Source organism: Chelmon rostratus, chromosome 13 (genome assembly GCF_017976325.1).
Source record: "Chelmon rostratus isolate fCheRos1 chromosome 13, fCheRos1.pri, whole genome shotgun sequence".
Taxonomy (NCBI): Eukaryota; Metazoa; Chordata; class Actinopteri; order Chaetodontiformes; family Chaetodontidae; genus Chelmon; species Chelmon rostratus.
The window spans coordinates 4,684,092-4,710,940 of record NC_055670.1 but is presented as its reverse complement, the minus strand read 5'-3'; the positions used below and the strand labels follow the sequence as shown (position 1 = coordinate 4,710,940).

The window sequence follows — 26,849 nt, the reverse complement described above, 5'->3', positions numbered from 1 at the left end:
CTGGATCTTATATAACACTATCAATTGTATAAAAGTAGATATTACTGTGGAATTTTCAATGTTTAGGCTTGGTCTCTTTCATCAGTAGGCTAGTATTTGTTCACCATTGCAACCTACCAACGTTTCAATAGAGCTAACTTTACAAGACTATCTACAGTACGAATATTATCTGATACAGTTTGACAACAGACATAAAAGCACAAAGATAATTACTATCATTGCTGTCTATTAATGCCAGAGAGACCACGCCAACGCGATGCACTGAATTAATAATAGTTTGGTAATGCAAAAGGAAAACTCATCGGGCATGAACGCACCTACGTGGTCACGTGACAAAGTCAACGGACTGCACCTAGTGGTTTGACACGTAACAGTTCATTTTCCTAAAGGTATTAAAATGATGGAAAGAGACAACTCCAGCGCTGTGGTTTGCAAGTTATGTGGAGATGCATTCACTCTACCTGGTAGGATATTTACATCCCTTTTCTTACTTTTTTAAACCTCCCTTATAGCGTGTTTTACGATAAATTATGTTATCTTTAGCTAAACCAGGTCTGTCTGCTGGCTAGCAAGTGGCAGCGGCTGACATTACATTAGCTAAATTAAATGGCAGCTGTGTTGGCAGGTCCTTGAGAGTCGTAAAATGGTGTAATTATCTCAACCCACCCCACTTAATCGTTTTGAATACATCTAAGAATTCAATCTAGTGATTTTCCAAGGTCTGTAAATGCGGTTTCCTCCGGGACGTGGCAGTTAATGTCAACTCAACTTTAGCTAGCCAAACTTAAATCGTAGCATCGAACGCAAGTGTCTCAAAATGTCGCGCCAGTTGGTTGGCAGAAATTTGTTGCTGGTAAATATTTTAAGTTAACCACGTAAAGATTTATTCAACAAATTCGATGTTTATGCACTGATTCATATGATTGACGTGAGATTATTTTTAGGCAGAACTAATACCAGTCTCTCAAAGGTTTCGTAAACCGGGTTATTAATGTTAGCCAACCCCGTTCCTCCTGTCCTGGTCTGTTCTGTTACATCTGCTGGCACAACATCCAGGAAGACTATTCTGGCAGAACTTTTAAATTAGCTATTAATTACAAGTAGTTGTTCATGTAAAATATATTTTATTAATATATTTTCTCAGCTGGTTTCACTAATACATGGTTTTGCCTCATCCTTTTATTTTCACATATGCATGCGCCTCCAGTTTTTCCCTGTTTTAAACCTTATTAACAACAGAGTAATTTTACATTTTTCGACATTTAAGATACAGTTGTTCCCAAAACATGAGCCTTAAACCTAAATTCTTAATAATAGAACAAAATCAGCTATTTTGTGACTAAATGTAGGCACGCATGAGCAATAGCATGTCATTTCATGTATTAAAAATGTTTAAATCTACTATCAAAGAATATGATATAACAATATTATCAGCATTTGCTGATAGAAAAGCCCTGTCATTGAAATCTAACACTCAGAAGTTGTTCATCCACATGTAACAGTGAATGAATAAAGTAATCATTACAATTGATAAAATTCACGAATTCATGAGACCAATATAGTTACGACCAGGGTGGACAATGGCAAATTTGACAAGCAGACTCAAAAAAACACTACACATTAAGTGAGATGTGCTAAAACGGCACATTGGTCTACCCAGACCACAACGGTTTAAGAGTCAGACCAGTAGCAATGGCCACGCAAAATGTGACAAAATCAACACAGTTTCCAAATCAACCCTAATATATTCAAACTCACCACATGACATTTTCAAAGGAGCACGGTTCACCAGTTGTTGTTAAAAAGTTGATATCCAACACACACCTCTTCTGTTTTAGGACAGAGGTAAACAAATCCATCAATAACACAATTTCCCACCTTTCTTAAGTCTGCTTACTAATTCTGACGAGGTATAGGTAATAGGTCTGGAACTGCTGTGTCTAGGATATCTGGTGCTCTCTGGCTCTGCAAGATGATGTTTCTCCCAAGTTGGGCCACTTGATGAAATTCGATAATGCAATATTTTAATTTTCACACTCTAAAAAAATGGTTGCATATGCCAACAGTGTGGAAGTAGTTTGGTGAGTCCCAGGTATTCAAACATGTGTGGGATCGTTATCATGGTCGTTGATACCACTTGGGTCATTAGTGTCCTGGCTGCATGATGGCAGTCATTAGAGTTTACCTGAGGCCAAGTGTAAATGACAATCATTGGCGTTTTCACATGAGGCAAATTAAACATAATACAGATATTGTTGTGAACGATGTGATATGGCACACCCTGAGGTGTTCATGATTGTGTGTGAACTCTGGATTGTTTGTATACAGGAATTCAGTCAGAAGTCTTCTCTGTGGCGAAAAGCCAACAATCCTTCCTCCTACACACAATCTTGTTTTGATTCAGAGTGTGCAGGGAGAGGAGGGGTCAGTGTCACATGTGTCTGTGAGAGACAGACTGACAGACTGAGAGAGAGAGAGAGGGTAATGTAAGGAGGGACTGAGGTAGGACTGGACAATAAAGCAATTAGGGATTGCGAAAAAACATACATCAATGATGATAAGCTTTCGATATTTTTCCTCTATCAATAGATCGAACAGCCTCTTAGACAGTGGAAACAAATGCAGCAATAGCCTGTCAGTTGGCAGTTTTTGGTACCTGCCCATTTCTTACAACACAGCATTTTTTTCAACCATTGATAAAGAAAGTGAATATGAACTTGAAAAATGAAAAAAAATGAATGGAACCAAGGGGCAAAATGCGACTTTTGCCTCTCTGTCTGTGCTCTGTGTTGCTGCCTGTTTGCCAATGCAGGGCAGAGCTCCTCACACACAGACAGTGGACAGCAGTGTATCTTCAGAGCCGAGCCCACAGCGGAGGGAATTAAACAGTACAACAGAAATACTTTGCTCGAGTCAACGACGACGATGCTTGTTATCCATAAGAGCAACAAACGGGAGACTATATGATCAATTTATCAAGTGCCTGTCAAACTTTACAGAGCTTGTTATGCTAAAGTGCTGAAAGTAAAATTGCATTGTCCTCCAAAGTAAATTGTTGACAAATAAGGCAACAAAGTGTCAATTAAATGGAAGTGGTTTGGATATCTGAAAAGCAACAAAGAACAGATTAAGACATTTTTTTTATTGAGGCCTGTATGATGTGTGCCTGTATAAGCTGATTTAACTGTTTAATTATCAAATAAAATGTTTTTCTTCATAGCTGATCTATATGTCGAATAACTTTATGAAATGGTGGTGCTTGGGGAAATGACAGCGTGCAAAGCAAAGTGTTGTGAAAGCACGTGAGCTAAGTGTTACACTGTTGTAGAACTCACAATATTTTATAAAGGTTGGCAGGTCTGCAAATATGATATCCTCTTGCATTAATCATTTACATTCATCATTTACACTGACACTGCGTTAGTCCTGCTAGTCTTTATTGTGTGTTTCTTATTGTTTTTTTCTTTTTCAGAGGGTGATGGTGATGGCAACCTCCCTCGTGTGCTCTTATGTGGCCACATCTACTGCACATCCTGCCTGGTGTCCATTCAATGTGACAGTGTGGTAATATGTCCAGAGTGTGAGGTAAAATTACCAGTTCTCTTACTCTACCGACTATAGACTGGCATAACTCAAGTATTGACCAAAACAAATGGCTCAGGGTCATTAACCCAACCAGTTGAGGCAGATGGCTGCCCACCCAGAGCCTGGTTCTGCTTGAGGTTTCAACCTTTTAAAAGGATGTTTTTCCTCACCACTGTCGCCAAGTGCTTGCTCATGAGGGAATTGTTGGGTCTCTGTAGATAAAGAATATGGTCTGTACCACCTCAATATGGAAAATGTCCTGAGACAACATCTGTTGTTGTTGTAGGATATAATAACACTGAATTTAATTGAAGTAAGAATTTGAAAAAAATCAAATGGGACATAACACCTCTTGCTGCAGTGTACAAAACATCCGCATATTGCACTTAAAATGAGCAGTACAAATCTCAGTAAACCTGTATCATCATTATACAAATAACATTTCTGTTAGTTTTGATCATGCAGTAGAAATCTGAAGTGTTTTTGTTCTCCTTATTAGTGATTTACACAAACAAACTAAAAACTAGAATCCAAGGATTCAAGTCATTGGCCACAACTACAGGGTCTGTGAGTGAACATTAAGTTAAGTTCTTTGTTTCCAGACTCATTTGGGGTTTTGGCTGATAGCTTGAAAATACTGCTTAATTTTCTCATGTCATCTGCTTCAACTCGCTCATAGATAAATACAGTAGGTGACACAACCAGCTTGTGCGTCTCTACCACCACTGTGTTGTATCAGGTTCTGACCTGTTCAAATAGCAGCAAGTGGCAGACTATTGTGCTGCTTTTGGATGTTCTAACGAAAGAAATACCAAAACAAAGCAACAGGGAATAACATTTCACAGGTACAAAGTTATTATTTGCAATATTTTACTGTTACAAGTGTGTTGAATGTGATATATCCTTATTTTAAGCTAACATGACTGTTCTGATACAAAGTTAAGTTAACTTAGCCTATATCATATAAAAAAGTAATATTTTTATTAAAGTTATATATCAGTGAGATGCTGAAAATTGTATTTGTCAATCATGATGAATCTTTTTATATATTTACTGTATATGAGATTACATCTAATGTTGTTCATCTCTATTAAACACGCAGCCCAAAGTCATTTATTTTCACTTGTATAAAAGTGCAAGATTATTTTATCAGAATATGAAACTGTTACACTGTAACTCTGCACATGCTGCCGATACACTGTGTATATATATTTTTTAATAAATTAAAATAATGTGAATATTTCACTAAAAATTTAATGAGAAACTGAATTGTGAAAAGTGGCAGAAATGTACTTAATCTTTTATCTTTAGTGTTTGTTGGGATTTTTTGCATTTTTTATTAAGTCTTCTTCTTCCAAAATCCTCAAGCCATTTTCCATTTAGTAAGATAAAAAAAGAAACTTTGAAACCTATTACGTAGGGTAAGTTTATTTTAAATATTAGATGTTGGATGTAGGAACTCTGTGCTTCCAGCACATGATTTTTAAGCACATGATATACTACAACTACCAAGAAGAATAGCGATGTGCCATTAACTCACCTCACACAAATATGCAGCTCTGGCTACGACCACACTAATATGCTTTCATTTTAAAGCATTTCCCAATGCTTTAGCAGCCTTCTGCACCTTACAGCTGCCCATTCTGAGTATCTTCTAGCTGTGTATTTAAATGCAAACCTTGTCATTACTGGCCACCTTAGTTGATAACCAGCATGAAGTTCAAGACTGCAAATGTTCAAGTGGTAGTGATGTTAATAAAAAGCCTACTCTCTGCAGGTTGAGTCGACCATTCCTGAAGATGGGGTGTATGGACTTCAGGCAGAAAGCAGAATCATTGGCCTCATCTACACGGCTAAAATGAACAAGATGAAAAGGTAAAATGCAGTTCTGAATGTTAACACGAACACATTGGAACACACACACTATTGACACACATGGTTTAAGAAGTCTTTTTAAGAAGTCTTTCAGCCACCTTGTGTGATCAGATTGTATAGTGCATTTTTGGAAGAGAATGGGTCATTATTTTGCTGTTGTAATCTCTTGAAGCCTCCGGTGGGACAGACCAAAGGATCACAGAAGGATCAAATTAGAAACATCCACAGACATGAACGCCAATACTGAGGATATGGAGCAGGTATGTTTGGGTTGCTGATGTCCTGTCAGCAGTGGTGGGATTTGAGAACTGGTTCTAAAATTCAGATTTCAAAGGAATCATTAAGTAATCTAAATTTTGATTCTTTTTCTAGGGTTTCTTAAGCAAATTTCACTCGCATTAGTTTCAAATAAACAGTGTGCTGCAAACACCTACTGAATATCTACTAGCACCTGCTATCCGTCTGTGCCTGTAGTCACTTGAGTTGAATGCATGAATGTCTTCCTGTCTCCAAATGCATTAGTCTTATTGAATCATGAGCCCAGCATTATTGTCAGTTAACCTACTTGGGTGTTGCAGAGTACGAGTATCCCTTATTTCTTGTAAGTTCATTTAGTCCATATTTGCACACAAAGAGCTTCCTCTTGCGTGTCCACACAAACGCAATTAATCCTTAAAAACGTCAGTCACAAACTTCCTCAAATGTTCTTGATAATATTCAAAGAGAGAGAGCTCATTTGGCCAACTACAAATGTGTTTTTTTTCCAATGGGGCACACTGGCAGGGTTGGAAGTAGCAAATTTCTTTTACTCTCTTTACTGTAGCTGTTTTTTGTGTCTAATAAAATTAATTCTACATTATTATGGGTTAAGCATCATTGTACCTTGACATAGTTAAAAACAGGCCTACCATAATTAATGACTGATTTACACACACACACACCCACAATATTATGTGACTAACAGATGATTGACCTGGTGGGTCCTCCAGCTTTAACTTCTACATTCATTTACATAACTTTCACCTTCAGTGAGGTGTGTGAGACCTTTCTGCTGTTTGTGAGTGCAGAGCCTCACTCGGCTTCTAACAGACTTTCAGAAGTGCAGTAGGACAGAAAGTTGATTGACAATTATAAAAAAGGTACATCCTTGTTTTTTTTTAACATTGTGAGAACGGGTACAGAAAATAACACAGAAATAGCAAGTGATATTTTCTAACATTGGGGCAATGAGGTCATCAACTAAGCTGTAATTGAAACAAATAACAGTAATACAACAATTAGAGCAGACTGGTTATATAATGCATTGAGAATGAACAACTTAAACCTAGAGCAAATGGTGCAGGACTTTGTGATGCAAAGGACTCACAGACAGTCAGGCAGGTGACAATAATGACAAGCTCGCCTACTGTCAAATTCAATTTGAAAGGGCTTTATTGACATGGGAGACGTACAGTTATACATTTACCAAACGTGTAACCTGAAAAGATATCAACTGAAAAGTCTAAATGTTGCTGTTAAACTACACACACACATGTTAAAAGAAAATGTAGATACAACAGCTTAAAGACATACACCAATTAGTAAGAATTGTATAATTTGTAAGAAATGTATTTAACTGTAGAGTGTGTAGTGTGTATGTATACAGGTATGTTTGGATGTGCAGTATGGTCTGTACAGAAGACAGCACAGTTCAGAAACTCAGTAAAGGAACACAGATGCTTTACAGTTTTTATGCTTCTCTTCCATAGGACGGACTTTTTCTGTCACAGCTGCTCACAAAACGCACTGTTTTTGGTTGATTCTTTTCCAATGTCTCAAATAGTTTTCTTTTTGTCTTCTAAAAATTTGGTTTAGTCCAATGAGTTTTCTTTGTTTCTGGGCTTGGCCTGTGTTTGTGACCCAAGTCCCAGAACCTGCTGTCTCATGGGGCATGTCTCTAGATGGGTCTAGATGGGGCTTTGCTGTGGAGCATGTTGGAATCATTTTCTTTTCAGTGATTATAAAATTTAAATCCCCTCTTTTGGATTTTGATAATTAGCATGAATCATCCTAATTCTGTTCTGCATGCATTATTTGGCGGTTTGATGGTCTTGGCCTGGTGACGAGCAGTGCCTGGTTTGACGCCTGACATTCACGCCAAAGGGTTAAATCTTTGTCTCATCAACAGTCCTTCAGGTGCATTTTGGCAAACTCCAGGCGGGTTGGCATGTGCTTTTTACTAAGGAGTGGCTTCCATCTGGCCACAGGCCTGATTGGTGGATTGCTGCAGAGATGGTTGTGCTTCTGGAAGTTTCTCCTCTCCACAGAGGAACACTGGAGCTCCAGCAGAGTGACCATCGGATTCTTGGTCACCTCCCTGACCAGGGCCCTTTTCCCTCGATCGCTCGGTTTAGACAGCCGACCAACTATAGGAAGAGTCCTGGTGGTTCCGAACGAATGATGGAGGCCACTGTGCTCATTGGGACCTTCAAAGCAAAAGACATTTTTCTGTACCCTTCCCCAGATTTGCGCCTCGAGACAATCCTGTCTCAGAGGTCTACAGACAAATTCTTTGACTTCATGCTTGGTTTGTGCTCTGACATGCGCTGTCAAGTGTGGGACCTTATAAAGACAGGTGTGTGCCTTTCCAAATCATGTCCAATCAACTGAATTTACCACAGACGGACTCCAATTAAGCTGTAGGAACATCTAAGGGATGATCAGTGGAGTGCTGGAGAACGTAGCTGGGAAAACAATCTGTGGGATTCTGTGGAATACTCCCTGGATAGATGAAAATTCACATCTGACTGAAGTGTATTCATCTTGCACAATGTCCAGTCAGAGTTCAAACTCCTACTAGTGTCTGCATGGTGACATATATTTGCTATCTGCCCTTAGCGTAAACTCAGTTAAGGGAGGGTGTACAGTGAACATAAATTATTCAAATTAATATGTTTTAAATTCTCATATTTAATTCAGTCAGCTGACATCGACAAGATTGAGAAGACGTTGGCCCAGGCTGCAGAAAATCTTGCCCAGCTGGAATACATACATGAGGTGAAAGCTGATCCAGAAAAACTGCACATACCTTGTAGAACATAATTATAGACATTATTTATTTTCTTGCTGGAAAGAAAATTAATTTTTACACACTTGAAAGGAAAAAAATAAATCCCCTAACTGTTCTTTGACAAAGTTGCTGAAGTGTTCCATGTCTGTGTTTCATCTGTGCAGACTCTGACAACTGGTCTGGCAGAACAGGTGAAGACAGAGAGAGCTCGGCTGGAGAGGGAGATCAAGCAAGCTGTAGACAAAGCTTTACATGCTGTTCGAAAGTGGTATGGGCATAAACTCTCCAAGTCTACTGAAATAGTCCCAGCTGTCTTTTTTTATCAGATTGTTTTATTCTCTTGAATCAAACCGAGTCTATCAGGGTTGTTCTAAGGTTCTAAGCGACATTTATCTTGATCCCTGTGATTTCTTTGTCAACAGGAAGGATGTGCAGTTGAATCAGCTGACAAAACTGGAGGCACAATTCTCTACTAGCCAAGAGGAGGTGTTTTGTGTCCAGGAGAGGATAAAAGCCCTGAAGATTGCCATGCAGATGGCCAGAGAAGTTCGCCGTGCCCCCTCTCTGGAGCAGTACTGCACCCTCGATAAGGTATGAAATGCTCTGGTTATAGGTTATATGTTGCTACACAACATGGTCAGATACTATAGAACGACCACTAAATAAATGCTGGTAAACTCTGGTTAATTTTCCAACAATTTCCCAACGAAACGGTTTAAAATACAATGACTGCTAAACTATGGTGTGTGTGTTTGTGTGTGTGTGTGTGTGTGTGTGTGTGTGTGTGTGTGTGAGATAGGTTGTGGAGACGTTGCAGGCTCCTGTGGATGAGAAGTCCTTCGACAGTAAATGCATTACTGTGGGCTCTGGAATGAGGTATGTCATCTTAGGCCTCGGTTTGTTTCAGTCCTTTGTGCTAGACCTTTTGTTCTGTTCTGACATGTATTATTTTATTATTGCAACAGTCTATGCCTGACACAAGCAATGATTAGTACGTAATAAATAATTAAGTACAATCTACTGTATACGCTGTTTTGCACTGTAGCTGTTAACCAGATTGTGTTGAATATCAAAATAATTGCCAAAACAGAAGAGACATGTGGAATATTCATGTGCTTGCCACTGTTCATTTTCCCTGCTCTTATGCTGTAGATGCATGAAGCATGGGAGCCTGACAAACATGAGTTACAGGCTTTCACTTTTACTTTTGATTTTGAATTTGGGTGTGGTTATGCTTGTGTGTGAATGTTTATGGTCTAGCTGTGTTTTCCGGTCAGAAGCTCTGAACCAGAGTCTGTCATTGTCTCTGAAGATGGAAGTCAGCAACCCAAAGCTGTGAGTCTTCTCTTCCAATATCTTCCAATCCTTGATTTGGTCCTGACGATGAAAACTGTCAATGCCACTACATCAGTTTTTCATTAACGAAAATTAAGATCCTCAACCCAACTCACTGTTTTGAGAATATTACATTTAGTATTATGTAGAAATGCATATTAAATTGCATTCTTTTATAAGGTTTAATTCATGTGGCATTTGTGTTTTAAAACATAGTCCTCTTGCTGTTTCCTTTTAGCTTGCCTCCACCCAAAGGCCACCAGCCGGGCAACTCCACCAGAAAGTCCCCCTGCCAACTTGCAGAGGGTAGCAACAGCACCTCTACACCACCCAGTCGCGACAAGCCGCCCACCCCACAAAAACAACACCAGGAGAGCCATGGAACTAACATTTTGTCATCACAAGGCTCCATTCCCAGCCCAAGACTTCATCGCAAGTCTAAGTTCTCTGGCCGCAGCTTGGCCTCAGATCCTGGAACTCCAGATGTAATTATAGAAGAGCTTTTTGATGAAGGACAGGAGCACGGTGTGTGGCTTTGTCACATGTTCCCGTTTGACTTTAATTTCACTTAAATAATCGCAGATCCAATTACATCAACCCCACCCCTGTTAAATTCTTTGTGTTTTTCTGCAGCTCTCCCACCCACTGGCCCTGAGCTGGGTAATGACAAATGGAGAGTCCACAGGAGGAGGAGAAATCAGTTTGTCAGCAAGACAAATGGTAAGACTGCTGTATAATCATGTTGTTAGGTTGATGTTATATATCTATAACCCAAAACAACGCTTATAATAAGACAGCCGCATTTTTTGTTTGTGCATAATGACTTGTTGAAGATTATTATGTTTGATAAATCAATGCGGGCATTGGAAATATTTTCTATGTGTTGTTACATTTAAATAAAAATTCAATATAGAAGTCATATGTTTTTTAAATTGAGTTGTTTTCTGCTAGAAAACAAGGCCACGTAATAAATTGGTATTCGTAGCTCATATTCATCGTCTCAAAGAGTAGATGAGTAGATTCATGTATTTGTTAATTTACAACATTTTTCAGCTTTAATCTTCTCATGTGACCTTTTGTGGCACTGTTTAGCTTGACAGATTAATCTTCCTGGGGCATTTCTGCTGTAAAAATGCAGTTACCGGTGGAAAAAACTTTTATCTCCTTGTCCTTCTTTTCTCCTCACTTTTCTTCTCCCACCCTGCTTCCTCTCTTCTACATTTGGCCTCTCATCCAACCTGAAAACCTCTCCAAATTTCTTTTCCTTGCCTGTTTTTGTTCCTCCTGCCCCAGTTGCCCGGTGGGTGGTTGTAACCCACATTGTGAATCCAAGTCACTTCTACGTCCGCTATGTGGCCGAGAAGAGAGAAAACGAGACACTCTCTAAGAAGATCAACCACATCTGCTGCAGGGATAGTTGCCGCTTCACTTCTAGTGACACAGTGGAGACTGGTGTGTGTGTGTGTGTGTGTGTGTGTGTGTGTGTGTGTGTGTGTGTGTGTGTGTGTGTGTGTGTGATGATTACTAGTGCTGCACCTGATAACAGATTAATTGATTGATTTAATTAAGAATTTTGTAATTGGGTGACTAATTGCTGCTGGATTTATTTTATAAAATTCTTTAATCATCACAAAAATTATTTCGTGAAACTTACTTGGCATGTGATTCAGCCTTTGTTTCTCTGCTCCCATCCAGGCTCCATGATCCTTGTTAAGTGGAAGGAGGGACTCTGGTGTAGGGCCAATGTGGTTGAAGTCTTGCAGAATGGATGCGTGGAGGCTGTGAAAGCCTGCCCAGTCGACCAGCTGACCAGTATCTGTGTCTTCTTCCTTGACTATGGTCTCACCAAATCCATCACCATACAGAGGTACACATGGACAGAAGGTCCACACATCAGTGTTGACAAATGAGACGTGCAGGTCAGGTAGAGACAGAAGCCATTTTTATAGTGACTTTTCTGTATACTGTCCAATCAAATGGTACCTCAACCTTTCTGGAATAATAGGTTCACAGAAATAAAATAAGCTTTCATTCTGCCAACTATCTGAACTAACTGTATCCTTACTACTACATCACTGCCTGCTTCTTAACAGAATCAATTGAAGGTTTCTAAATGTCGTTCTTTTGTTATTCTCGCAGTTGTTCCAATTTTTGTCTAATGTAGACCAAATAAAGACAAAAAAAAAACAACATAATATGCATAACAAGTCCTGCATTTCTTTTGTTATCCTTGCACAAGTGTGCAAATACTGGAACAGGATTTCTATACTGAATGACTGAAAGATTCAAAACATATCAATTATCAAATATATTAGCAAAGTATCTCAGTATGGTCTCAGTTTAAAGACATTATGCTACCAGTGTATTTTTCTTGGTTTATTGTCAATGCCTATTTCATCTGAGAAGCTTCACATAAATAGTATGTGCACCATAAATGATTAGCTGGCCCATTTTAAATGTCTTGATTGTGAAGCATTTGTCACAGTTATTCAGTGGAGTGCTGTACATATTTTTATGTCAAAGCAATTCCATAAAGGTCCATGTGGCTGCAGGTTTTCATTCCAACCAAAGAGGAGCACCTCCCTGCAGCCACATGGACCTTTATGGAATCAGTTTGACATGCCTGTTCTAGTACATCCTCCTTCTCTGACACTTTTTCCAGTGACGAGGGGACAGCTGAGTCTTCACTGAAGCCTGTGAACACCCACCTGAGGAAGGTGGGTGAGGCAGAAAATGTGGAGCTGGGTCACTTTGTTCCTCAGGCCATCAGGTGTTCACTCAAGGACCTGGTCCCCTATGACCCGGTAAGACCACTGAGATTTGTATAGATACAGTATCATAGGGCCATCCTATAGTTCTTCAACTTTCAAACACAACATTTGCATTAATTTTGTATGATGCATTTACAAGAACAAAAACACAGCAATGAAAAAACTTTTCACGGCAGAACAAAACGGAAAACACAACCTTTGAGAAAACAGATGAGCGGAACAGAACTTGGTACTTGCCCAAGTTCAAGTTCACTGCTTCTATTTACCACTTTGTCAGCTGTTTGGAAAAAAATGTGGTCAGTTGCAGAGAGGCCTAGCCTTCCGTTGAAGTTAACCAAGCATTTGCTGCAATATTCACAAAACTGTGCCTGCACTCTTTGGACAACAGGTCAAGGTCAAGTTTTGTTTCCTTCTGTAATACTGTGCTACAGGATCTGAAAGTGATCTTGTCGTGAAACAATGAGAAGACTCTGAGAAAGACAGATGGTACCTAGAGTACCTTTTCTGTTTTATTTATGATTTACTGATAAATTTGTTAGAGTTAGTCACTTATGTTTTCACAGCAGTAGTAGGAGGTGTGTTTACTATGTTTTTGCGTGGGTCTGTGCAGACAAAGGGCTGGAGTGAAGAGGCACAGTTTGAATTCCACAGCGTGGTTGACTCTGCAGCGGTGGAGATGCTGCCTTTGGGTCAGGACAGAGACTTTTTATTGGTGGACCTGAGGAAAGCCCCGATGGACCAGTCCATTGATGTGCCCATCTCTGTCAGAGAGTACCTTGTTTTCATTGAAGTGGCCAGGTATGCATGTGCAAGTTACCACGGAACAATTCTAATCTTCAATAATCAAGAGTCAAGTTCAATGATGTTCAGTAAGAATTAATCCAGACTTTGTGAATATCAATCCCTACTACTGAAGTGGCCTAACTTTGGCTGTTCTCTTCCATAAAAGGTTCTATTCACCAGTGACGTTGGGCAGGAGGCCCCTGCTGTACTACCCTCCTGTCTATCCCAAAATCAACACAGAACTCAATGCTGTGGTGTCCCACATCAACAACCCTTCTGACTTCTACATCCAGCTGGTACTGAATATCCACTCAAAAAGCACACACATGCACTGTATATATGGTATTCTCAAATGAGGGTCAGATGCCAGGTATATAATTTAGATTAACAAGAGAAAAACCTGGGGTGCAAAAGTAGGGTCATTTTTAAAGGTTAGCATTTCATAAAAATATAATCCAAAACATCTCTTGTTTTTTTCTGTGTCCTCCTTATTCATTTTTCCATCTCTTCACTTTGTCAACCCCCACCAGGTTGATAACATGGAGTACATGTTATTCACAGCCAAGCTCCAGGATTGTTACAATACAACACCAGCGGCGAGAACAGATGACCTCAACGTCTACTGCCCTGTGATAGGACAGGCCTGTGTTGCACGCTTTGATGACAAGTTGTGGTACAGAGCTCAGGTCATAGGTGAGTGTGTGTGTATGTGAATGGCACAGTTTTAGTAAACGTCTGTCTAGTGGGTTCACTGGACACGGCTTTGTTGTGTCACACCTGCATGACAGCTGTTTGATGATGCTGCTGCAGTTACTGTGTGCCATGCATGCATGTCAGAAATCTGAAGTGGTGTGTGTCTTTGTTCCTCTGTATATCTCTCTAATATATTTGGAAAACACGATAAAGACACAAAAGGCCTGTGGGCTATCATTTGCACAAATGTGCCTATTGGACCACCTGTCTTTACTCAAACAGCTGACGTACAAACTATGCATTAGCCGTAAGGTAGCCAGCAACGGACGCACCAACTATCCGAGTGTGCCTGTGTGTTTGTGTTCAGGTCAACCTCTGACTGAACTCAGAACTCACCAGAAACTTTGGTTCTTTCTATCATTTCTCTCTAGTCTCTCCTTTTACCTCTGATCTCTCTTCTTTACGTTTATGGAGCCGAGTCATTAGGTCCAGGGATATAGACAAAATTTTCACTGAAGTAGAAACATTTCCAACATGCACAGATGCATCTTAGGGTTAGTTCATGCCGCCTTGACCGAATTTAAGTCTAATCACACTCATTTTAAGCCTGTCTTTTTGAGGTGATTACAGTTTGGGCTGGGTCAATAAACAAAACAAACAACGCACCTTTTTGGGTGCAAATTATGACATGTCATCTTAATGCGTAGATCGTTTTTTGTGCTGTGCAAAGCTTTGAATGTGTTTTCAAAGCTTTGCACAACACAGCATATAAAAGTGCAGTCACAAAAGCCATCACAAGCTATGATGAAACTGGTTCTCAAGAGGACAGAAAGACCCTGAGTTCCACTGCAGAGGATAAGTTCTTTACAGTTACCAGCCTCAGAAATCAGTCATGGCACATCAGATTAGAGCCCACATAAATGCCTCAGAGTTCAAGTACAGACACATCTCAACATCAACTGTTTGGACCATGTGAATCAGGCAAAGAAGCCACTACTGAGGGGGAAATAATAAACTGAATGAGAAGGTCTGTGCAAACTTTACTGATACTGTATGTTTAACTGTTTTGTTACTGAGACTGTAACTGAGTGTGGTGGATGACTGCCACACCATGATGTGTGTGTGTGTGTGTGTAGGTCATCCAGGGGGCAGAAAAGTGGAGGTGCAATATGTAGACTTTGGCAATAAGAACATCTTGCCAGTCAGTGACTTGAGGAAGATCAAAGATGAGTTCTTTGCCCTTCCTTCCATGGTGAGAACAGATCATCGGATTCATTTAGTTATTTTTTTACTTTTGTTTAAAAAAAACCCCAACATAATCTACACCTAATGTAAATTAGTCTCAAAGAGCAATGTCAGAATTTAACCATCCTGTCCTCAAGGAAATATCTTATTTTTCTGCCTGTTGTTTTTTTTTCATGATAACAGCTAAAGAGAGAAACATGTTGTTATTCAATACCTCCAAATTCAGTGTATTAAAATGGACCAAGACTTTTTTTTTTGTCTAGGCAATCCACTGCTGTTTGTCAGAAGTGATCCCTCTGGATGGAAAGACCTGGACTGATGCCTGCACCAACAGATTCATCAGCCTGGCTCACCAGAAACTGGTCACTATTATGGCTACAGGTACTGTGCGAGGTTGTGTGTGAAAGGTTTTTGTTTTTTCTTTAAGAACAGGAGAATGGAGGTCTCACTTGTCATGAAAGTCCATTTTGTGCTCTCTGTGTTTTGTCATTGTTTTTGTTCCTTGTGTCCCTCCAGGAACCATCCGCAAGACTGATCCTCTGCCAGTCAAACTGTTTGAGAGCAGCCTGAACGGGCCTCCAGCCAACATAGCTGAGGTGCTGGTCGAAGAGGAGCTGGCCTGCTTCAAAGGGAGGTGAGACTCTGTAGCTTGAGTCTCTAAAAACCAAAATAAGTCATATAATCTAAGACTTGAAAATGTATTTTTCCACACCATTTAAGAAATAGTTGATGAAATCCTATGCCAGTACTGTAATTGGTGTAGTTAGAGCTTGGTAGTTAATAAAGAGGAAAAACATATCTGAATGGTAATGCAATCTGTCATCTGACTTCTATTTCAGTTTTTCCTCCTTTCCTTTTCACTTTTTGTACTTATTTCTTATTTTTTTATCGTCATCTTTATTCTTTCAATTTTTTTCTTACTCTCATTCTCTCCACCTCTTGCCGTCACTCCACTTTTACATTATGTCAGTTTCACCTGTTATTCTTCTCTCACTGCCCCCCTCCTCCTTCAATTCCCCCTACCTTCCTGCAGACTTAAGTCCAAGAATGCCACTCCCCCTGTTGATGAGTCTGCCTTATGGGATCCTCCACTGGAGCTTGGTGTGGCCACGAAGGGTGCCGTTGATGCCCCGGACCAAAATATCACCAGAGAACCGAAGGAGCAGCTGCTGGACTTTCAGCCTCTGCTGAATCTCCCAGCCCAACTCAAAGACCTGAAAGTCATAGTCAGCCACATCAACTCACCAAGCAGCTTCTATGTCCAATTCACCCAGTTCAACTCTCTGCATGAAAGGTCAGCAGCAAAACCATCACTTAAAAATCCTTTAAATAAACCAAATGTTGGTACAGGAAAATCCTGTACCTGGTAGTTTCTATGAGTCCGACATTATTTGTCACTTGAACAATGAACATCCCTATCATAGTTTTGCTATTTTTACACACATTAAAGCAACCAACCTGCTAGTCATATGATGTTGCCAGCTATGACTATGGCTTGATCTGCTTTTCAGGATGTGTGAGGAGGTGAAGCAGGCGTGTGCACTTATGGAGCCCCAAGATGTGGTGTGGAAGGCAGGCATGTACTGTGCTGCTCACACTAACGGGGTTTGGGAGAGAGGACAGATCTGCTCTGACGTCACATCCAGCAACATTGCAGAGGTATAAAAACTGTCGTTCCCAAACAGCAGCCTGGAAGTAGTGTTCTTCTTCTATTGCATTTTATTACAGACTTTTACTGCAAATGAAAGCATTTGACTCTGTAATTCAGGGTTTTGATATTTGTGTCTTTGTTCGGTGATAATATGCTTGATCTTCACTGCATTGTGTGAAGTGCAGCCTGGTTAGCTGAATTATTTACATGTATGTGCCATTGTACAGTAGAGGACATTAGTTTAAAGCATTCATGAGACATTAAACTGATTGAATTGATCATAGTGACTGTGTCCCTGTCTCTCTGCTGGCTGCCGCCAGGTGATGCGCTGTGACCATGGCAGCAAGGTCAAGCTCCACGTCAGCAACCTGCGCCCCCTGCCATCTTCCTTAAAGGGCTCTCTGGCAGTGGAGTGCGCTCTCTGTGACATCAGGTTACATTAACACATGCACACACACACACAGTATTTACTCATGCACTGACACACGTTGTATGTATTTATCCATAAAAAGATTGATCAAAAGTTTCTATTACTATGTGTTTTGAACATTTGACAGTCATAACGTACTGTATGTCACAATGTCACTTTCAAAACAATGTGAGGACATGTGGCTGGGGTTTAGTATTAACTACTTATTGTCTGGAGTTAAAGTTTTTCATCAGGTATTAGACCTCACAGTGATTGTGGAGAAAGTGTGCTTGCTTTCTCGTTACATTGGGTGGAATGTGTATTCTCTGCTTTCCACCTCTTTCTCACTCTTTCATGGTTCACTTTTTCTCACATCGACGTCTTCCTCACTCTCCATTCTCTCTTGTAGGCCAGCAGGAGGCCAATCCACCTGGACGGCTACAGCCTGCGACTTAATCTCCCACTTCCTGACTGGAGCCAAGGCTTACATAACCATCAAGGTCTTTCTCTCCTTTCCTCGCCTAACGCCCCCATTTCTTTCTCCTTTTCCTTTAGCTCAACTTTGTTGCTCAAGTGTCCTTTATCTACATACAGTAGTTTGTACAGATGAATATCTTCATGCTTTACCATGTGTTTAATTCTTAGTTAGTTCACTTATTTGAGTCTTTTCTCACCACTGTGCACCTCTTTTCTTTGTTGCTATAATGACCTACTTTCAGTATGTGTGTCCCTCTCCTCTCTTGTTGTCTAGGAGTTGACAGATGAGCGTCCAGTGCCCGTCACACTGTTCTGCTGCAACAATATGGGACAGTTTGTCAACATAGCAGAATTTCTGGCCATAGAGGGCCTCGCCCTCAGGGAAAGAAAACCAAGGTCTGTGTGTGCACGTGTGCTACATGCATGAAAGCATGTGTGTATGTGAGAAAGGGTTAGTTTTAAGTAACCTATGCAACCTTTCTTTCCTTTCCTTATGTAACACTTTCTGACTATCTCTCTAAGCATTACCACACATCAAAAGCTCTTTATTAAAGAATGAGATGCGACAGTATCTTAAATTCGTTACTTATTTTATCATTATAATCTTCAATTGGACTGTTATTGCTAAGTGCTTCTACAATAACAGGGGACTGATTTTTTTTATTTTTCAGAACCATCTTATTGAATTTTTAACAGTCCGTGTACTGTGCCAGTAGTCAGTGACTGATTTCAGGCCGAAGTCTGTCTAATGTCAGTGGGCACGGTTTGTTTTGTTTTGTTTTTCTCCTGAAGTGTGTGTGTGTGTTTGTGTTTTGCAGAGATGCTGTACCAATACCTGACAAAACTGAAGCAGAGTCCCCAGTGAACAAGAAACAAACTGATGGCAACAAAAAACAAAATCACCCAGCTCCTAATCTCATTCATTTCCCTCCCAGGTCCTCTGTCGCCCCCACTCCAACTCGTCCAACACCAGCCCCACGCACCATTATGTCTGCTGAAAAGGTGATACCACACAAAAAAAGTACAAGAAAAGAATCAGCCACAAAAGCAAACTTGTTGACAATGCATTGGAGTTTCAGCATTTAGTTCAGAACAATATTCACATGTGCAGCTGCTAAAAGAGGCCTGTATCACAAATAAGTTATAAACCATCCAGACCTCTCAGATCGTCTGGGACTGGTCTGCTTACTGTCCTGAGAGTCAAAACTAAACATGGAGAAGCAGCATTCTGTTATTATGCACCACATATCAGGAACAAAAGGCCAGATAACTTGAAGTGTACTTCAACTCTCAGTTCTTTTTTAATGAAGACTTAAGCCTTTTCTGTTAGCCACTCCCTTTTAATAAACAAAATGCAACGCTCTGCTTTGAATTGCATCATTCTTGAAAGGTACCAAAGAAATAAATTTGGGCTGCCTTTCCTTGTAAAAGATGGGTATTTGAGGGACATTGTGAAGAGATTTTTTTCAGAATCCTGTACTATATACTGACAACATAAACTCTCTGTGTGTGTGTGTGTGTGTGTGTGTGTGTGTGTGAGTGTGTGTGAGTGTGTCTGTGTGTGGGTGTGTCTGTGTCTGTGTGTGTGTGTGTGTGTGTGTGTCTATACAGGTGAAGACTCCGTTGTACCACCCCCCAGAGCTTCCAGTGCTCGGCCACATCCAGATGACTGTTACAGCCGTCAGAGAGGACGGTCTCATTTATGCCAGAACACAGAATGCAGGTGCACATAAGAGCACACTGAGTTAAAGCTGGCATTAGTACTACAAACTTTTTATTCTAATCTTTAAGTTTTAATACAGAAATGCAAATTTAACTCAAAACATAATCTGTCTATCATACATCAGTGATGTAAAACATGTGGAGTGGTTAAACTGTAGGTGTAAAACAGCCGCAGGTTTAGGTGTACAGTGTGTTTTAGAAAATATTATTTCTTACCCATGACAGAAGCTGCCATCCTGCACTAAGGATAAGACTTTACTGTATCTTCACAGCACTTACTGTATTCATTTGGACTGTAAATTTCTTTAACACTAACGTTAGAATTTAAAAATGGCAAATTAGGAGCTGAACACTCTTGTATCTGCTCTAAAATCAGTGTCACAGTGTTTTTATTGTGTTGTCTGGTGCAAATGCGAAATCAAACTAGGATCTAAATGCATACTTTGTGTATGTGTGCGTGTGTGTGCGTGTGTGTCAGAGTGTCAGCTGGAGTATCTTAGGGAGAATATTAAGCAGAGCATGAGAACATTGCCCATACAGAAGCCTTACACCTGGAAGTCAGTCCTGGGCTGCGCTATCATTGGGCCTGATATGTTGTGGCATCGAGGACAGCTGCTGGAGGTGCTGGGAGGACACATTAAGGTCAGGAGGACACACACACAGAAATCCTTTCCTTGTAACTTTTGTGAGAGACTTTTCCTGAACATTCAAAATAGATTACACAAACAGTAACAAACACCACAGGGTTATCTTTCTGCTGCTGTGAAAGAAAGGCTTTTAAGAAAGCGGAGTTTGTAAAATAGCAACAGTTGTAGGTGGGCAATTCTGACTGATGGATGTTTGGGCTTCTGTTAAATGTTATCAACTTATCAGCACCTGGCTCTTGATCTAGAAATAATAGTCTGAGTGAATGCGTCCTGGTCACAGTTCAGTTATATAATCATAGCACACCATGCAGCATCTCTCCTGCCAGGCTGCAGACGGTGTCACCTTCTAGTTCAGGTTGTACCGCCGACTAGATCAAAAGCATTTTAGTCGACTTCATTGATAGTCAGCACCAGAGCTGACAGGGTCAGAGCAGCCAACACACTTGAGTCATGCTGCCCTCCGTTTCCATTACTCTTCTCTACTTCCATCGCAGTAGGTTTCATCATTTTGAGGCTTGGCTCTGTAGTCGTTTACAACCTGCCATGCTGTTGCAGCTGCATTGCTCTGTTTAAAAAAAAAAAAAAGTACTGACACAGTGCGAGTCGACTTGGGGTTGACTTACATGCTTCAACCCTATCTTTATGTTACCTAAAACAGTATATGCTAAATGGCATATACATGAAGCAAATCATTTGTTTATTTATTTATTTGTAATATTTGTGTGTGTGTGTGCGCATGTGCATGCGCGTGTGTGGCCAGGTGCAATATGTGGACTGTGGCCTGGTGGAGAACATCCCAGTGGTCCATGTGTACCCCATACTGCTGTGTGCTGATGTTCCTCAGCTCTGTGTGCCCTGCCAGCTACACGCCATCAACCCTGTAAGAGTCAGTGTTTCCTCTAACCTCTAACGTGGTGATCTCTGCCCAATATCAGCCCAGTAAATCCTGCTTACAATTTACTGTACTGATGAACATTTCCCTGTGACACTGTCATTTTGAAGAGCTTTTCCTACCTCCTGGGCCTCATTAGTTACAGTTCATTTCAGTGTACTATCAACTTGCATCAAGACTTGAAACTTGCTCAACATTACTTGATGTTAGAGGTTTAATAGTGTTAAAATCGTGTATAGAGCTTCACCATTCAGCTGCTACATAGTATTGCATTCATTGTATATGATGTTTTGAAATTCAACAGGGAATAGCAATAATTATCAGAAATAAATGTCAGAAAGACTTCAGAATTTTGACATTTAGGTGTGTTGAATGCTCAACAAAAATGATGTAGCTGACTTCACATGGAGAGACAGTTTTAACTACAGCACAGCACCTCTATGCTTCATTTGATGAAGACCTGCATACTAGTTACTAAACAAAAAGTAGTGAAGTGACTATCATGATGAGGAGCCCCGAAGACAATTCCACCTTGTACAGAACGACTGTTGCAACACATCAGTTTGAGACAGAGCGAAACAGGCAAAGGGCAAGAAGAGGAGGGAAAACTGCCACTTTAACACTAGATCAAGCAGAACCAAATGCTGACAGATGAACCAAATCAGCAAAATCTTAACAAGTCAACAAAATCAGGCTCCGCTTCTGAAACGCTGCTGGTGGCGTTTGAAACTGCATGGAGGACGCCCAGTGGAATCTTAGTTATTTGGATTAGACAAAACCGTTGGCACGCTACTGAAAGTTAAAAGCTTTAAATGTGTCTGGTACTAAGCTTCAGTATTCACCTCATCTTTTTCTCTCGGTTCATTCTTTTATCTGACTACTCAGGTTGGTGGTCAGTGGCATCAGGATGCAGTGACCTTGCTGAGGGAGCTGTTGCTGAACCGCTCTGTGGACATAGAAGTCATGGTAGAATTGCACTTATATATATGTGTTGTCGTGTTACACGTTAAGTTCTGTAAATCTGGGGATGTTGGCTACTATCCATGGTCAGCTACTGGCCACTGCGATCACTGGTGGTTTCAGTAGCCAGCTGCTCCACTAGTGAAGTGGTTGGTGATCCTGTGTGTGTGTGTGTGTGTGTGTGTGTGTGGTAGGAGCTGCCAACTGACCCAAGGGGACCCCTCACAGTTGAGGTCTTCCTGGATGGGCAGAGCCTCAACAGGATCCTGTGTCACCATGAACATGCCTCCGTGGACTGGACCGTCTCAGCACAGAAGGTCTCAGTGAGCATTTCTGTGTGTTTTCTGGTTCCCAAGATTTCATTTCAGCTCTGCTATAATTTATTCATTTATTCTGCAGGAACTCTCAGTGACGTCTCCTGGCGTCTTGGATCATTGGGACATTGACACTGAGGTATTGTATGAAGAATGAAGATTAGAGATGATTTTGAAACCAGCCACAACTCACTTCAGCTTCTTTGAACCATGTTAACAGCTATGCTCCCCATACGTAGAGAAGCAAGCAACCTTCTCCAGCAAACAGGCTCAGAGAGGCTGAATATTTGCAACCTGCCCAGTGTAAAAAAGAGAACTGAAGTGGGCAAGTAGCTGGTGAGGGAGGAGGAGGTTCCTAACACTTTTGCAGAAACCACCTGGGAAGCCAGCAGCGTTTGCCCTGGTGTCCTTCTGCCCTTTAATGGCCAAGACTCACTTTTGGCAAATATAATTTTTGTTCTTTTTTTCGAGCGCAGCAGAACATTTCAGGCTGTGAGTCTTGACATTACCAGATATTGCAGGGCAGGTAAACCTAAACCTGGCGCTGCTGCTGTCTCTCCAGGGTCTGAGAGGCCCAGAGGAGCCGATCCTGGGACCCTTTGTCTTCCCGAGCCTGCCACGGACGAGAGAGCAGTTTCAAGTCAGGGTCAAGCACCTGTTGACGCCCAACGAGGTAGCTACTGAACACAGAGATAATAATATGTATTAAAACATCCTGATGATGATGCATTATCACCAGTAAACTAACCAATCAAGCGCTGATGACGGGACTGTTGAAGTGATTGGTGATGAGAAAGCAGAGTCAGTTTAGTAACAGATGAATGTTTATAGTAAAAAGTACACAGGCTTTAATGATGAGGTCCAGCTGTGTTGTTTTAAACTGCAACCGTAGTTACTTTTCAGTCTGTCAGGATAATAACAGAATACAGTGAAAAAAGCATAGTTTCTTCATTTTGAGATCATCCCAACAAGTTACTCACCGACCTACAACTGTGACTAACAATTATGTTCGATATTCATGTAGTCAGTCATTAACTCTTAACTAACTAAATGAAACCAAACTGATGATGTCATGTTGTCCTGCAGCTGTTCCTGTGGCCTTTGGAGGGGATGACTGACTTGGAGGTGGATGGAGAGACTCTGGATGAGGCTCTGAACAGAATCAATGCAAACATCAACAGTCTGCCACAACTCACCAGCTTCCCTTGTGGTAACATTTCACTGTGTTCGCTGCCTGAGGCTTTGAAAAAAAGATTTAGTTTTCATCATATATCAAGATTAGCTTGTCTTCAAAAAGTGTCAAATGTTACATTCATTAGAAATGTATGTACTAACTAAATTTATATGTCCAGTGGCAGCTGGATCTCTGAACATCCCGCTTTGATGGAAATATTTCTAGTATTGGATAAAGTGTGGACTGCCCAGTGGCCTTGCATCTTTAAATTATGTGCATAGAACAGGCATGGGCAAACTATGGCCCGAGGGCCATATGCAGCCCGTTACAAATTTTAATCCGGACCGCCGAACTTGAAGAAATTATTTTAATAAACTTTGTTAATGTTTTATTTTCCCTGCAATTCTGGCTTTTTCCCAATAGATGGCGCACTCTAGATACATTGAGCTTTGTTGAGGTGCGGCGTATTACTCCACGTTTGCGCTTTACTCTTCGACCCTCAGCCCTTGTGTAAAGATGAGCAGAGTTAAGAAAAGAAAAGTGGACAGAGAATGTCCAGTTTTTAATCAGGAGTGGACAACTAAATATTTTTAACACCTATCAGCTGCTGTATGCCTGATATGCCAAGAGACTGTGGCGGTGTTTAAAGACTATGATACAAGAACAAAACTGACTCCAGACTTTGATGCGCTGGATAAAAAGGGAGACCAACAACACTGTTCCCACTGAAATTAAAAGTACGTTTCTCCGTTGTCTTATGTAAAAAATGCATCTGAAAATAATAAACATGTTATATGTCCTGTCTGTTAAGGGATGCACATATGTGGTGCTCAGGTGCACGTACGTTCTCAAAACCAAGTGCGCAAATGCAACGCGATCAAATACAACACGCTCCACATACTGGCGCGCTGTCACTGTTCCGTCCTTGCGCTGCTCATTGTTGAGTTTTGGCTTTAGGGATGATTGAATAGAAGGAGCAGGACGAGTAGACCTGCATCTCCTACCGTTTTTTAAATAAAGACAGTCAGGAGGAGAGTGATGATGATGATATCCTGAAGAATAACAGAACTTTCAGTGCTTTAAAATAATAAAAAAATATTTTATTCATTTAATTTTCAGTGTTTTAGAGTCATTTCAATAAATAGCTCAGTTCTGTGGGACTTCAAAGACAGATATTTAGTTGTAATGCTTTTGTTAATTTTCAATTGAAATTAAAGCACATGTTTTCTACATATCTCGTGATATTTTATTTTCTCTTATGAGGTGAATTACCAAAACACTCCATCCAGCTGCTCCTGGTCCGGCCCCCCTGTCAAATTTTAGAACCCTTTGCGGCCCACAAGTGAAAAAATTTGCCCACCCCTGGCATAGAATGACCCTCCTTTCTCTGAGCCATCGTAACACTAGGCCATGTACTAATATGCATGTGTATCTGAGGAATCACTAATATGCTTGTGTTTTCCAGGCGGTCCGTGTCTGGCAGAGTACAGTGATGGGAAGTACTACCGAGCCAAGCTGATCAACTTCACCAGCGTGGAGCCCGTCAGGATCCTGGTCCAACATGTCGACTTTGGCTCTGACGACTCTCTGCCCACCAGCAAGTATGAACTGCACCCACTGCAGGAGTACAGCTTCATTCAAGTAATAGACTGGAGCTGAAACAAGACGAGTCTACACCATGAACAGCAAAAAATAACAGCCTTCACCTGATTTATGTAGTGGAAACTGTAGTGACAGGTTTAATGTTGCTGGTGCGGTGTCAGTGTGACTATCGAGATCATGTCCACTGTCTACTTTTGCTAGGAACCACCTGCATCACATAGAAAAAACATGAGCTGGCTGTGTGGCTGGTCTAATCTGTTAACCCTCCCTGTTAGGATACGGCAGATGCCGGCGGAGCTAATGCGGTTTCCACTGCACGTACTCAGGGTCAAAGTAGCCGGCTTCAAGGCTCCAAGCGTCAACAGGGAGAGAGACGTGCTGCCTTACAGTCCTGGGTGGAGCGTGAAGGCTGCAATGGACATGATCGACCTGTTACACGGCGACATCACAGCCTCTGTTGTGGTAAGAAAAGCACAAAATGACTGTTTATAAAATGAAGAAACAAAAATGACGTCTTCTTCACTGCCTTTGCTGGCACATTGCTGCATTTCTTGGCACATCATCAGCATCTGCTGATCAGAGTACTGTGCAACAATTGGAGATTTTGAAGCTTTATTATCGTGTTTTTTTATGATGCCTGTAATTGGTTGGATTTGTTTCAAGACTGTAGTTGTCTGGCGTTATTTATGTTATCTGACAGTGGCTGTTTTGTGTTCTCAGTTGTCTGTTGAGAAAGAGATCTCGATCTTAACGAAGCCACCTGATAAACTAGAGTTAAAGAAGACTCAAGTAGATGTTGGGTGCAAAAAGTAGCAAATTAAAAGTCAAAGCACCTGCATACTCATGTGCCTATTGCAAAGTCTGGCAAATCAATCTGGAGCCAGCCCATATCGTCAGCTGGTGCCCCATGGGTCACATCCAGCCCAGCACACCCCCAGACGGTCCACAGAATGTAAATGAATTCAGAAAATGTTCACATCTACTGGTATTGATCAGTGGAAGAGGTGCAGTCTGCCCTGAGAGTGATGGTCGTCAGCTTGCCAAAAAATTATACATACAGTATATATTTACTTCATTTTTTTATTATTATTTTAAGTCCAATCCCCACAGAAGATCTTTTTCTCTCAGAAAAAATGTAGTTGAGGAGCTCTGCCACACCTCCTGTTATGAATAGGCTGTAATACGTTGTGAAGTGTACCATTTTCAATTCTGTTATTTTTCTATTCTAATTTTGTTATTGACGTTACACCAGAGAACTGACAGTCAGCTCCTAAATCCCAGATACAGAACGTCTCCTTTTCTCCAGAACGAGTCTATAACGAGTATAAATGTAGCTGTAAGAAAATGTCTGAGTCAGAAACAAATATGGACCAGCTGTCTGAGCCTCGCCTGCCTCGGTTTCGTGCTCTGACGTGAATAAAAGTCAAATGTTGACCTTTGAGTGACAAGTTTGAGAGCCCCTGGTCTAACGTTTGGTCTCAGACGTTTGTCAGTCTTTTCTCTTGCTGCTCTTCTTCTTGTCTATTCAGGCCCGTGAACCAGAGCTCACAGTGCTGCTGCACAACAAGGACGGAGAGTTGGTCCATCTGCCTCTGGTGCGCAGAGGACTGGCTGAGCTCGAGTGAAGCGGGGCGGAGACCACCTGCTCAACCCACAGGGTGCAGT

The 26,849-nt window shown here is 41.0% G+C and overlaps 1 protein-coding gene across 1 annotated transcript; it reads left to right on the top strand.

Moving 5' to 3' along the window:
* The first annotated feature begins 400 nt into the window (after positions 1–400).
* rnf17 (ring finger protein 17) lies at positions 401–26,849 on the top strand. Its single transcript, XM_041950781.1, has 37 exons — positions 401–464; positions 3,473–3,585; positions 5,363–5,460; positions 5,633–5,720; positions 8,419–8,496; positions 8,674–8,777; positions 8,932–9,100; positions 9,309–9,385; positions 9,770–9,844; positions 10,083–10,369; positions 10,478–10,564; positions 11,138–11,296; positions 11,540–11,711; positions 12,507–12,648; positions 13,226–13,413; positions 13,565–13,694; positions 13,929–14,091; positions 15,228–15,343; positions 15,600–15,717; positions 15,853–15,970; positions 16,370–16,630; positions 16,848–16,995; positions 17,308–17,420; positions 17,806–17,896; positions 18,148–18,269; positions 18,692–18,875; positions 19,485–19,596; positions 20,074–20,237; positions 21,003–21,122; positions 22,020–22,100; positions 22,289–22,411; positions 22,494–22,547; positions 22,971–23,081; positions 23,495–23,618; positions 25,048–25,183; positions 25,460–25,646; positions 26,714–26,849. The coding sequence occupies exons 1-37, from the start codon at positions 401–403 to the stop codon at positions 26,807–26,809; spliced, it is 4,773 nt and encodes a 1,590-aa protein (XP_041806715.1). The 3' UTR covers positions 26,810–26,849.

Bases quoted from the DNA above. Each gene is read 5' to 3' on its own strand.
- rnf17 (XM_041950781.1), top strand. From the start codon at position 401: ATGGAAAGAGACAACTCCAGCGCTGTGGTTTGCAAGTTATGTGGAGAT. The intron at 9,386-9,769 runs GTATGTCATCTT...TTTATGGTCTAG, and splicing joins ACTGTGGGCTCTGGAATGAG to CTGTGTTTTCCGGTCAGAAG. The intron at 18,270-18,691 runs GTCTGTGTGTGC...TGTGTTTTGCAG, and splicing joins CTCAGGGAAAGAAAACCAAG to AGATGCTGTACCAATACCTG.